At 35.3% G+C, this 12809-nt stretch overlaps 1 protein-coding gene across 3 annotated transcripts in view; it reads left to right on the top strand.

Annotated features, from left to right (window-relative positions):
* The window catches only part of pot (zona pellucida domain protein papillote), a 117096-nt gene that overhangs the window by 99346 nt on the left and 4941 nt on the right, over positions 1 to 12809 (top strand). For all 3 annotated transcript variants that reach the window (XM_089104415.1, XM_089104414.1, XM_089104416.1), the window contains exons 5-6: positions 4239 to 4378; positions 8716 to 11883. In XM_089104415.1, coding sequence (XP_088960541.1) covers positions 4239 to 4378; positions 8716 to 11883 — 3308 coding nt within the window. The remainder of the gene's footprint in view (positions 1 to 4238; positions 4379 to 8715; positions 11884 to 12809) is intronic.

Raw genomic sequence — 12809 nt, 5'->3', positions numbered from 1 at the left:
TTTTTTCAGTGCTTTCAAAAGAGCTATCTATTCTAATTAAACGGCCTTTGTGATTAAGTACTTTCAAAAGTTTTTACTACTTTCATAGTTTTTTAGTACTTTCAAAAGAGCTATCTATTCTAATTAACCGGCCTTTGTGATTCAGGGGTTTGTGATTCGAACAAAATTCGAACTTTAGCGTAAAGACCGAGGTATTGACTAGGGAGCGAACTCCCTACGTAATAAAATCATACGAATATAGAAATTTGTTACCTAAGTTAATGCGTAAGTTACATCGGAACAAAATTTCGAGAAAGCCAATCAGCCAAAAAAGGGAAAACTAATATGCAAATTTTGTTTTAATTATTCATGTACGGTGAGCCAAAATCAAAGCTGCATTAATTCAAAAACTTTCAGAAATTAACTGAAAAAAACAATTTTTTTTAAACTGAAAGTAAGGAGCGACGTTAAAACTCAAAACGAATAGAAATTATTCCGTATATGAAAGGGGCTGTCCCCTCCACAACGCCTCGTTCTTTACGCTACAGTTTCACTTTCTCACAACTCTTATTTTTTTAAAGAATAAAAAACTTTAGCGTAAAGAGCGATGCGTTGAGCAGGGGACAGTCCCTTTCATATACGGAATAATTTCTGTTTGAGAAATTATTTCGGAAATTGTTTCAGAAATATCTGTTCGGACCGTATTTCAGTAATGCAGCTACTATTTACAGTTACCGCATTGCTGTGGTCAAGACCCAAGTTTTTTTTTGTTTTTTGTTTTTTTTGACTACTTTGGGCTGCGGTTTGCTCTTTATTGGGTTGCATTTTTCGCTGCAGCGCTGATTTAGTTACACTACTAAGACATATACGACCTTCTATTTCTAACGCATCATGAGAAAAATGAAGTTACACTTAAAAAAAAAGGTCTCGGGTTTCAATATGTCGGCAGTATCTCCCCTCCGTGGACTTTTAGTGTTCAATATTCCTTTCTAGATACGTGGAAACAACAAAATGCAAAACACAGGGTTAATGCGACAGATTTGCAAACACAGTGTTTACCAAAAAGAAACTCTTAAACTTATTACTTCCCTGAAGCGATCAAGTACAATCATTTTAGTTTAAAGTAAATAGTGACATGAGAACTTAAAATGAACAGAAATAATAACTTATAGGAGCGACTGGCAGCCATGAACCCAATGACGTAGCTAACAGGTACACCTATTCCCAGGCATATTATTGTCAGAGTTCCATTTCAATGTATTTCATGAAAATGGGCCTACTTATGTTATTAAGGGGCGGGGGGCTAAAACTAACCTTGCCCAGGGGTGCTGGAAACTTACCTACGCTTTTGCTACCACCTAGCCCTTTATGCTGAAATCTTACTATTGCAGTTTTGACAGGGTAACTCTTTACCAATCTTTAATCCTCTTGAAGCCATGACTATAATTAAAGCTTTTTATAGTAGTCTAACTTTGCCAGTAAGAGAAATTTGTCATGGGAACCCCTTACCCACATCAAAATTTGAATGGACTCTACGAGAAACGGCCACTTTTAGTATGCTGGTATCAGTTGGAGTTCAATATCACGAGCCCTGTGCCCTCAAAAATTTGCTCTCATAACTTTTGAAAAAAAAATTGAAAAAAAATTTGAAAATCAGAAAAAAAAATTTGCTCTCATAACTTTTGAAAAAAAAATTGAAAAAAAATTTGAAAATCAGAAAAAAAAAATTGCTCTCATACCTTTTAGTGATTGTTCTGAAATTGCTTGGATTTTATTATGCTTGGATTTTATAAAACTGGTTTTGAAAAAAAAACACCTGTATTTTAAGAACATTTTGCTTTATAAGGGATTTTAGCAATGATGGAAATTATATAGGTTAATCTTATCACCATATGTTGATTGCAAAAACAAGCTTTCTGCGATTTCGAAAAAGAGTTTAAAATTCATAAAAAAGGGAGCAGATTGAAATGAAAAGTGCACCATAGAAATAGCAACTGTAGAAAGCCCTAAACCCACCCTCATTACCCCCTTTGCTTTCTTAAGAAAAGATTTTGTTTTAATGAATAAAGACCTAAGATTGGTGGGCCTTAGGTGTTGACTTCAACTTTAAAAGTCCCAAAAATTTGTGGAAGATTCCCTTTTGAGCTCTTATTACGTCATCCACATTTCTACGCTAGTGCACACTGATATTAACCAAGCTGTTTATGGGTAGGCTACAAACTATAAATAAAGAACGATCCTTATTGCTATTAAATAAAAAAAAACAAGTTTTTTTAAACTGAAAGTAAGGAGCGACGTTAAAACTTAAAACGAACAGAAATTATTCCGTATATGAAAGGGACTGTCCCCTCCTCAACGCCTCGCTCTTTAAGCTAAAGTGTTTTATTCTTAAAAAAAATAGAGTTGTGAGAAAGTCAAACTTTAGCGTAAAGAGCGAGGCATTGAGGAGGGGACAGCCCCTTTCATATACAGAATAATTTCTGTTCGTTTTAAGTTTTAACATTTAATTTTTGAACGTTTTTGAATTAATGCAGGTTTTGATTTTGGCTCACTGTACATGAATAATTAAAGCAAAATTTTCCTATTAATTTTACTTTTTTTTCGTTAAATGGCTCTCTCGAAAGTTGTTTAATTTTATTTGCGAACTTTTTTATTAGTAATAAATATACGTAACTTACGGATTAACTTACGTAACAAAGGTTTATATTCATATTTTTTAATACGTATATTAGGGGTTCGCCCCCTAGTCAATACCACGCTCTTTACGCTAAAGTTCGAATTTTGTTCCAATTCTTTAAAAATTACCCCTTAATCACAAAGGCCATAATTAGAATAAATAGCTCTTATTAAATTACAAAAAAATATTTAGATTAAAGAGGGAGATATTGACTAGGGCGTGAACCCCATCATATACGCAATAATTCCGGGTTGTTTAAAGTTTTGACGTTGCTGTATACTTCCAGATTAAAAACTTGTTTTTTTATTTAATTTCTGATCTTTTTTTTAAATATCGCTGGGAAATCCGGCGTCCCCTTCATAGCAATATCCCTTCCCCCATGAAAACTTCCTCCATGGAAGCATCCTCCCTTATAGCCCCCAACCCACCCCCACCCCCCTCCACTACCAGAAAAAATCCCCCTGAACACGTCTGTATACATCCCAATAACCAATACTACATGTCAACATTGGGTAAAGTTCATAACTTTCAGCCCTCCCCCGGGGACTTTGGGGGACTAAGGCATCCTTAGAGACATATATATTATATTTTTGACCATGCTGAACAAAATGGCTATCTAAAAATTTGATCAGATGACTTTGGGAAAAAAATGAGCGTGGGAGGGGGCCTAGTTGCCCTCCATTTTTTTGGTCACTTAAAAAGGGCACTAGAACTTTTAATTGTTGTTCCAATGAGCTCTCCCACGATGTCCTAGGACCACTGGGTCGATACGGTCACCCCTAGAAAAACAAAAACAAAAAAAAGAACAAAAAAAATAAAGACGCATCCGTGATCTTTCTTCTTGCAAAAAATACAAAATTCCACATTTTGCAGATAGGAGCTTGAAACCTCTACAGTAACTTTTGATGGGTAGGATTAAACTTGATGAAACTTATATATTTGAAATTAGCATTAAAATGTGATTCTTTTGATGTATCTATTGGTATCAAAATCCAGTTTTTTAGAGTTTCGGTTACTATTGAGCCGGGTCACTCCTTACTTACAGTTCATTACCACGAACTGTTTGATCAATGAAAACTAAAGAAAAATGCTTGAATAAAATGTCAAAATCAAAAGAATCAAATTTTTATATAAACCAAATACGTAAAAAATCTTAGGCTCCAATTTATATACATAAATTGGAGCTAATAGAATGTGTAATAAAAATTGTGTGAGAAAATAAGCTTGGTAAAAGAGAGAAGGTGTTCAAGAAGTTTCTGAGCGATTTATCTTACTATTGTGAAAAGAAGTAAGCGTAAAGTAGTTGAGCACCTAGAAAGTGTCTTCTTTTAAAGTTTTTAATTGCCTTGGCAAGGGTCTCTCTTTACTTATAGTCCACACCAAGTGTTAGATAATTATACGTAATTAAACAGTAACATTTTCCTATCTCTGTGTTTCATCATGCTATTCATTTGGACCAACAACAATGTAATAACCTCTCCGATATAGCAATTTATTTATTCTGATAATACACCTATTAGTAAAAACTCAAGCTGTATTGCAAGTTATGATTGTTTCAAGTCTAATTTTTCTTTTTCTTTAGGATCCACAAAGAGTTTTTACAAATAATATTGTGGTTCGATTTCATCCATCACTCGAGTTGGAAGGGGATGAAATCAAGACGATTGTTTGCAGATACCCTACCCCAACTGTGATACCCCCCTCACCAATAGAACAGCCAATGTAAGTAGAACAATCATTCAACGGGGGTATTTTGGATTTCTATGTAGTGGGAAGCTGTTTGCCTCCCACTACTTTTGCTTCTACAGCAGATGTTTCCGAATTATAGTCAAAGTGGTTTGTGAATTATTTAATTTATGAATGTATTTACTTGTACTTTAACTATTTAAATGAAGTATCGGGGAGTAAGAGCGGTACTATTCTATTATCTGCATAACATGTGCGAATTGAAGTTTGGTTAATACTAATGAAATAAAACAAAATAGGATACAAATATGATAGTTAACGAACAAAATTGAGCTGTATATTTGTAAATTAGGGGGGGGGGGTAAAGCATAGCATATATTAAATACTTAACCTAACCTAATTTAGGCACCTTTCCCCCCTAAACCCCCAAAAACAAAAGTTTAAATATTGTAAACGCAATGATAAATCACTGTTTGAAATCATCAGCATAGGAAATCCCCTTTGAAAAAACCTGTTGAATAGATTCTTTAGCATCTTCGCTCTACAATGTATCGCGCGTTATACAGATAATACAACAGTACCGTAAAAGTATATCTACCCAGGGGCGTCGTTTAGGGATGGCCCCCCCCCCAACAATGTCGAGAACAAAATTAATATATATCCCATGCCCTTGACTATCTGGATATGGACTCCTCTTGCACCCCTCCCCCATAAAAATGCTGGAGATTCGCCCTTGTATCTGCCTATATTAAGTAAGCAGTCAGATTAACGACACTTCTTGACTGCTAAGGTCCCTGCGTCGGCCCTGCAGGGTGTTGTTACAGCAAGGTTCGATCTCTGGATCTCGTTTCACCAAGTCAAGGTCAAACTCATTGCGCCATCACAGGACATATATCTACCTATAGATAAACAACGTATCTTAACTACAAATGTCCTTGCGTCTGCTGTGGGGCAGTTGGAACTGATTGGCACGGTAGTAAAAGCATAATGAAAAAGAAACTGCATAATAATTTAAGTTTGTTTATTATTTAAATAAATTAATTTAAATAGTAAAATAAGTTAAGTTTGCTTGTTAAATGTTTAATGATATTTATTCATTTAAAGCTGTTAATAGCTAAAAATCAATTGCAAATTGTTGCTTTAAATATTATCACATTATATTAGTGGTGGTGTTCATTTTTAAAATGGTGTTTTTTTATGAACAGAAAAATTCCTCCCAGAAACGCAATAACTTTGTCGTTTTTGATTTGCCAAGTCTAAAAGACATCAAAACACAGTACTGAATAATATCTTACTTTGATATGACCTAAAATTCTGATAGAGCCTAAAAATTTTTAGTGAGCCTTTAAAGCCTGTTTCCTCCAACCAAATTTCTACTAGAAACTTTCCAGTAGCTCTCAGACAAATAATTGTTATTTGACGATGCCTTGCTACAGACAATCCCAATAAACTTATTTTTGGTGTAAAATTAGAAGATGATTTTTAAAAATATTAATAATGGTATATCTATCTTAGAAAGAGGCTTAAAAATGCGATGGAAAAGTAAAAAAAAAATTATCAGAAGATGTATCTTAAGTTTAGAAATTTAAGAGTTGTGCTTTTATTTTCATAATTCTGTGAATTTTATCCTAAAAAAATTACAACAATTCTCTCTAACAGCATTTTGAATTGTTAAAAAATGGCACTTACAAGTTTTAGTAACAATTTCCTAAGTTTTACTAACAATTTACAAAGTTATTTCACAGCAATCGCAGCTAACACACAAAATGTTACTTTGTTAACAGTTTCCTAAGTTGTCTGATGCTCAAATCTTAGTATTACTTACAAAACAATGTTTTTTAGATGATCATAACAGCTATTTAAATCAAAACAATAATATCTAAATTTTACCACCTCGTAATTCGTAATGCCAAGAGCATTTATTCTTCAAATGACCTGAAAAGTCAAATCCACAAATTGTCAAGTCCTTTCCAGTTTTCAAATGTCTCCATTCTAATTGATCCCAACCGCCCACTTTTTGATAATTTCTCCCTTTTACCTTGTTTTGAATTCTTATAGTTAATTGTTTCGCTCGAAAGTTTGATGAAAAATTTGTGGTTTATTATAACATAAGTAGTGATTTATTACAAAATTACTTTAAAAAGATTTTCAGGAAATCAAATTGTCTAATAGAATTAGTGATGGTTATAATAATGATTTCAAGTGTAGATAACCAGAACCCATGGAGGGGGGGGGGTATGCAAGATGTTTTCTTAAGATTGGGTGGGTGGGGGGAATTCTGGAAAACAAGTAAACTTATAGACCAATTTTTTTCAACTCATCCAGGATGGGGTCGTTTAAAAAATTCACAGAAGAAAAATAAGTAGTTTTTGTAGTGAATATAATTAATTTGATTTGTAGTGAATAGTAGGAAAATAATTAGTTTGTAGTGAATAGATTTTAATGAGAGCCTAAAAGACTTGTTTTCAAACAGGGGAGTGGTAAAAGCACTCCCGCAAGTACTTTATGCTAGATTTTCCTTGATGTGGGGGGGGGGGGAGGGATCACCTGTTAAAAGAGTACCTAATTTATGTCTCGACAATGTTAATTTTTTCATTAATTTAAATTATGAATAAATCAACATTAAATAAATTTAATTTGGGAAATGCCCCTATCCCGCCTTTTAGGTCCCTGATCTCTCCCAGAGTTGTGGTTAAACTAACTTTTTATAACACAACTTGTACTAAATATTCTCGTCCCATTTTATTTATTTTTTCTATTACTATTGAACACTCCCTTATTCTTGTCACGCACACCTCTACCTTTTTGACAGGGGTATGCAAGAACAAAAAAATTTTTTTTTTGTCAAATACCAAATGATTATTTAGAAACCAACTTGACTTTCTGGAAATTTTTGCCACCAGGTGGTTTGCACAAAGAAAAAATGAAAATTACTGTTCTCTACTTCAGTGTTAAAAAGTGTGATTGAACTCCATTGGTTTACTTTTTGTGACGTATCTTCGAAACTCACTTACGTTATTCCTTATTCCTGGAGAGAAAAATTTCCTGCTTTTTTAAAACCACTTTAGCTAATGCTGAGCCACCAATTTAGGCAGACAAGAAAATATAATTTTTGGAACGCTAAATAACTTCAAATAACACCTTATCAGGTTCTTTATAACAAAAAAAAAAAACGGATAAATAAACAGACATCAGTGCTATTTAAACAAAATTGATTTTCTTGGGTTTTAAAGATGGGGTTGGGAACCCTCCAGTTAAGAGTTTTTAGCTAAGGTAATTCAATTTTCATCTCTGAGAGGTTTCAAGATCCTTTTGAAATTCTCGATTTTTCTATTTTCCTTTTTTGTCATTATTTTTTATTATTAAGAGTTATCTAAATATATATTTGCCATTCCTGCCCATTTCCAAGTGGAATATCTGTTACATAAGTCAACGTCTTTCAATACAAAATGTTTCAATCTTCATTTACTATGTTATTTTTACTAGGTTTTAACTATTACTGCAGCCAAGATTTAGCCATTAAAAATAACACATTTATTTGCGTATCATGATGTTATACAAGTTGCCTCTCTATTTCCCTGAAATTCATGCATTAATTGAAGAAATACAAATATTTTCTTAAAAGAGAGTAATGGCTGGGGGGTCAAAACCATCAAAAATAGTGCAATTTCTAGGGTACTATTTTTTTAATTATTAAGGTGGGCCTCTGACAAACTTGGGGAGGGGATCAACCAAATTTGACAGAAGATTTGTTTAAAAAAGAAATCTCGTTTCGTTATAGACTGGAACTGTTTATTTCAAAGAGTTGGCCATAAAGGTCTATGCGCGGTTCATTTTGCGTACTATCCAAGCTGGTAGCATGCTGAGCTTCCAGTCCCCTGTCCTCCAGGGCTTATGTTAGAGTCCTGGATTGCTGATTTGTTTGGTTTGGGACTAGGGTAGGTATAGGTACCATGACTAAGCTCAAGTAGAGTCGATCCAGCTTTAAAGTTAATGCGGGTTCTTAAAAATATCTGTAGAACATAAACAGGAAGGCTGTACGGAAGCACAATATGGGTGAGTCCACCCCCCCTGTACCTCCTGGCCTAGATGCTTTTCTTTCTTTTGAGGCTCATTTCAACTGTCATTTGATGGTTGATTCAGCTCCTAAGTAGCTTCGCCCTTAACCCGCTGGTGATATACATTAAGTTGATTAAATATAAAATTTCAAATGAGGTGGCAATAAGCCAGGTAGGGCTAATGTTTAAGTTCTTTTTCCACTTTTTAATGCTAAAAATGGATCCCTGTTCCTGTTGTCCAGCTTCCTGAATAAACCTGAACTGTATATGCACTGTATTGATGTGTTTGCTAAATATATATAAGTGATTTTTTAGATTGCAGCCAGCACCGCCTCCTGTCGTCCCACCTCCGATGCCAAAATTATCTGAAGCTGGTTTAATCCTAGTTTTTTGTGCGATACTATTCCTTGGCCTCTTACTTTGTGGAATTGCAGGCGCTTCATATTGTGTCAAGAGAAGAAATATCAAAATTGTTCGCCTGAGACGTTCCCCTTCACTAAGCTCCGACACCACAAAACTAAGCACTGATTTGGGCACTCTACCCTTTTTTAGTGGCTTAAAAATACCCCGTGCTCACACTGTTGACTTGAGTGACATGGAAGATATACTAAATGGTACTAATGGGTATCCTAGTGATGGGGCCTATCCGAGTGACGATATTAGCCATGAAGAAGCACCTGGAATTGTTAATGCAGCATATTACAGAGAACCAACTGTTCTTGGATCTGAGTATTCAGATCATTTCCCCGATTCAGACTATAGTGTTGTTAATGACTTGACGAAAACAAAACGTATTTTTGACGTAAATGTTAATGTTAAGCGGGCTCAAAGTGTAGTTTCTGGTACAGACTTCAGTGACTTCAGCATAACTAGATACCCTGAAGTAAGAGAAAAGCGATTGTCTTCAAGAGATGTATCAGAGCATGGGCACATATCAACTCCAGCGCCATCTGAATACCCTAGTGAATATCGGGAGGCTTCTGTGTACATGGGAAGCAATGACATTATGGAAAAAGAAAGGGTCTGTAGGAGCGGAGTAGAAGAAAATATCAGCGCTGGCAGCACTATGGCTGATGACATACTCCCTATTGTTCCCCGACAGCAAGCAGATACTGTGATCCACGACGCTGATGACCTGATTGATAAGAAAATAGTTGAAAGCCGAGTATACGAAGATGAAGAAAAGATGAAAAGACGAATCATTGAATATTACAAAAAGAGTAACCCTAATTTTAACGTAAAAATAAGAAAGACCGCGAGGCCTCCAAGCACAATGATGGAGTCCATTGTCGAGTCTGATACTGAAAATGAAGAAACTATATATAAATCTAGAACATCAAGCACCGTTTACTCGGATAAAAAACAAAAAAGAAGCCAGATGCCATCCCTAAGGGATAGTGTTGAATCAATTGACGATGTAGTTATGAAGAAAACAATCATAAACAATGAAATCGAAGAAGTAGAAAGAGTAAGAAAATTGGCTCCATCGTTGAAACCCGATTTCGATGTTAAAATTAAAAAGCATCGTATGCCATCTGTTTATGATGAAAGTGATGTATCTGACTACGAAATGTCTATTTCAAAACCTAGAGTCAATAGACCGCCGGATTTTAATGTTAATATTTTCAGATACCCCGAATCTTCTGTGTATGATGAAAGTGATGCTTCTATTTATGAGCCACCGGAGCAAATGAAGAACGATCTGCCTAGCCATAGTGAAAGCAGTGACAACCCTTTGAATCAACCACATCACAGAGGGCCACCTAGTAGAAGAAACCCAGATTTTGATGTGCAAATTAAAAAGCGTCCACAGTCGACGATTTATGACGAAAGTGATACAGACTTTGACGAAAAAACTTCTACAATAGGAGAGCCTGGCATTCCTCAAAATCAAAAGATTGAATCTTTAATCTCAGACAAGCCATTGACTGAAAACAATCCTAGCTTCAAGGTCAAAATGCAGAAATACCACGATCCTTCACTTTATAATGAAAGCGATACAGATTGGGAGCAAGCCCCACCTATCACTCACAAATTGAACCATGTCAAGGAGCCAAAGAAAACGAAGGAGCCGTCGATTAATTTGGAAGAAATTGATGATTCTTACATTCGGAGAATTGAAAGTTACAAAAATATAGAAGAAGAAGAGAGATATAGAAGAGTAGAGACTTTTAAAATGGCTCCAAAAAATAGAAGGAATGTAACAGAGGCCCAAAATCCTAGGCTAACTGATCCAACTCAGCCAGAATTTGACGTTCAGATTCAAAGAAGACAAAGAGCATCAAGCATGACTCCAGACTCAGTAACAAGCTACATTACAGAGCACAGAATTCCAAGCTCCGTAACGGAGCCAAAAACCTTCGTTACTGAAGATCACTTTGAGCCAGCAAGACCGGACTTTGATGTCAAAATTAAAAAATATTCTAAGACACCAAGCTCTATTCCAGACTCTATGACGACATATTTTGACCAGAGGGAGCCAGCGGAGGAGGAGCCAATCAAGCCTGAATTCAATGTCAATATAAAAAAATATCCAAAGGCTCCAAGCTCATTACAAGGCTCTGTTACAACGTATTCAGAACCTTCTGATACAAATTGGACAGAGCAATTTGAAGAGCCGATCAAGCCAGATTTTGATGTCAAGATTAAAAAGTACCAACGAGCTCCAAGTTCTATTCAAGACTCTGTAACAACATATATGGATCACATTAAGGAATATTCAGAACCAGAATCAGAACCTGCTGATGCAAATTGGATTGAGCAATTCGAAAAAACCATTAAGCCAGATTTTGATGTCAAGATTAAAAAGTATCAACGTGCTCCAACCTCTATTCAAGACTCCGTAACAACATTTATGGATCAAATTAAGGAATATGTGGAGCCAGAAGAGGCACTAACGGAGGAAGTTGAGCCAGCTAGAGCAACGTTTGATGTAAAAATAAAAAAATATCCAAAAGCGCCGAGTTCTGTAAGAGAATCTGTTGCATCAACGCAAATAGATTTAGTCAACCCGTATGATGAGCCAGAGAGACCTGATTTTAATGTAAAAATTAGAAAATATTTACGAGCTCCCAGCTCTGTGCCAGAATCTATTACATCAACAAATGTTGAATATCAGGATGCTCCAGGGCGTCTTACCCAGTATTTAACTGAATGCGTTGATGATACTTACATTCACAACCAAACAGTTTCCAAATTTTACGAGGATGAAGAAAGAATAGTAAAAAGAGAAATTTTGAAGCAAATTAAACCACCAAATTGGGATGTCATCATTCGAAAATATCCGAAAACGATTTCAGAGCGACCAGAAAGTGTTACCGATTTAGAATCCATCGATTCTAAACAAAGCCCAAATGAAAGACAGTTAAACGCCAACGACGTCGGTATTTTGGATTTGTGGAAGGACATGGAGATGAGGAGCATAGGAGAAGACGTTGTTGATTACAGACAAGTTGAGCCTGATACCATCAGTCAATATAGTGGGTAAGTACCCAATACATTGAAATTAAATTATGGTACAGGTGTTGTTCCCTCGCATACGTCTAATGCAGAAAATTGCAGGGGCTGGGATTCCGAGCCTACCCTAATGTTGTGTAATTTTTCCTTTTCTTTTGCCAATCTATCCAAACTATTCTCCCAAATGAATTATTATTTGTGCCTCATTCAGTGTGTTTTGAAGACATCTTTCTTGCAATGAGCTAAAGCTACCATTTTCTTATCATTTTTCTATGCGCTTTACAAGTGCAGTCATTTTAAGCTGCAAGACCACATTTCAAGAAAACGTTGAGGGGGAAGGGAAAGGGTAATATCTTTCACTTGAATCACTCAATCTATTGTTTAGAGAGCACTGAAAAGACTTTCCTGTTCTAAGGATTAAATAAAGTTCATAAACTAGTAGCTCGGGTCCTCTTTCAAATTTCGTCCTATTTAGTTTCACTTTTCATGTGTTTGTTCATATTTTTTATTTCTTGCTGTAAGTTACCATCCCCCAAAATATGCCCGTCTTTGAAATACTAATCAATTTTCCCGTTAATTCTCATATCTGCGCACATTTGGGGTAAGTGAGAGAAATACCCTATAGGCAAGTCCCATAGCCCACTCCCCAAGGATCAAACCCATAGACTCAAGGGTCTTAAAAAAGGGTCAATTGTCCTAGTAAAGAAAAGAACTTAAAAAATTTAACCTAGCCGAAAAGGATTTACTAAAACATACTTCTTAATGGTATTAAAAAAAGAATGATCTAAATTGCCACTAATTGTAGCTCTTAAGAAGAACCTTCCCGAAGAGATGCGCACGCTTAATTAAAAATGTTTACCTTTTGGGTCGTGCTAGTAAATTGTTAAAAATTTATACTTTTTTTTCAGATTTTCTCAACTCTCTTCAATATTAAATGATAAAATAAGGTTTTT

The sequence above is a fragment of the Artemia sp. Qi Xiang Cuo genome, chromosome 18, assembly GCF_049724085.1.
Source record: "Artemia sp. Qi Xiang Cuo chromosome 18, ASM4972408v1, whole genome shotgun sequence".
In the NCBI taxonomy this organism is placed as follows: domain Eukaryota; kingdom Metazoa; phylum Arthropoda; class Branchiopoda; order Anostraca; family Artemiidae; genus Artemia; species Artemia sp. Qi Xiang Cuo.
This window is presented reverse-complemented; position numbering and strand designations above follow the sequence as displayed.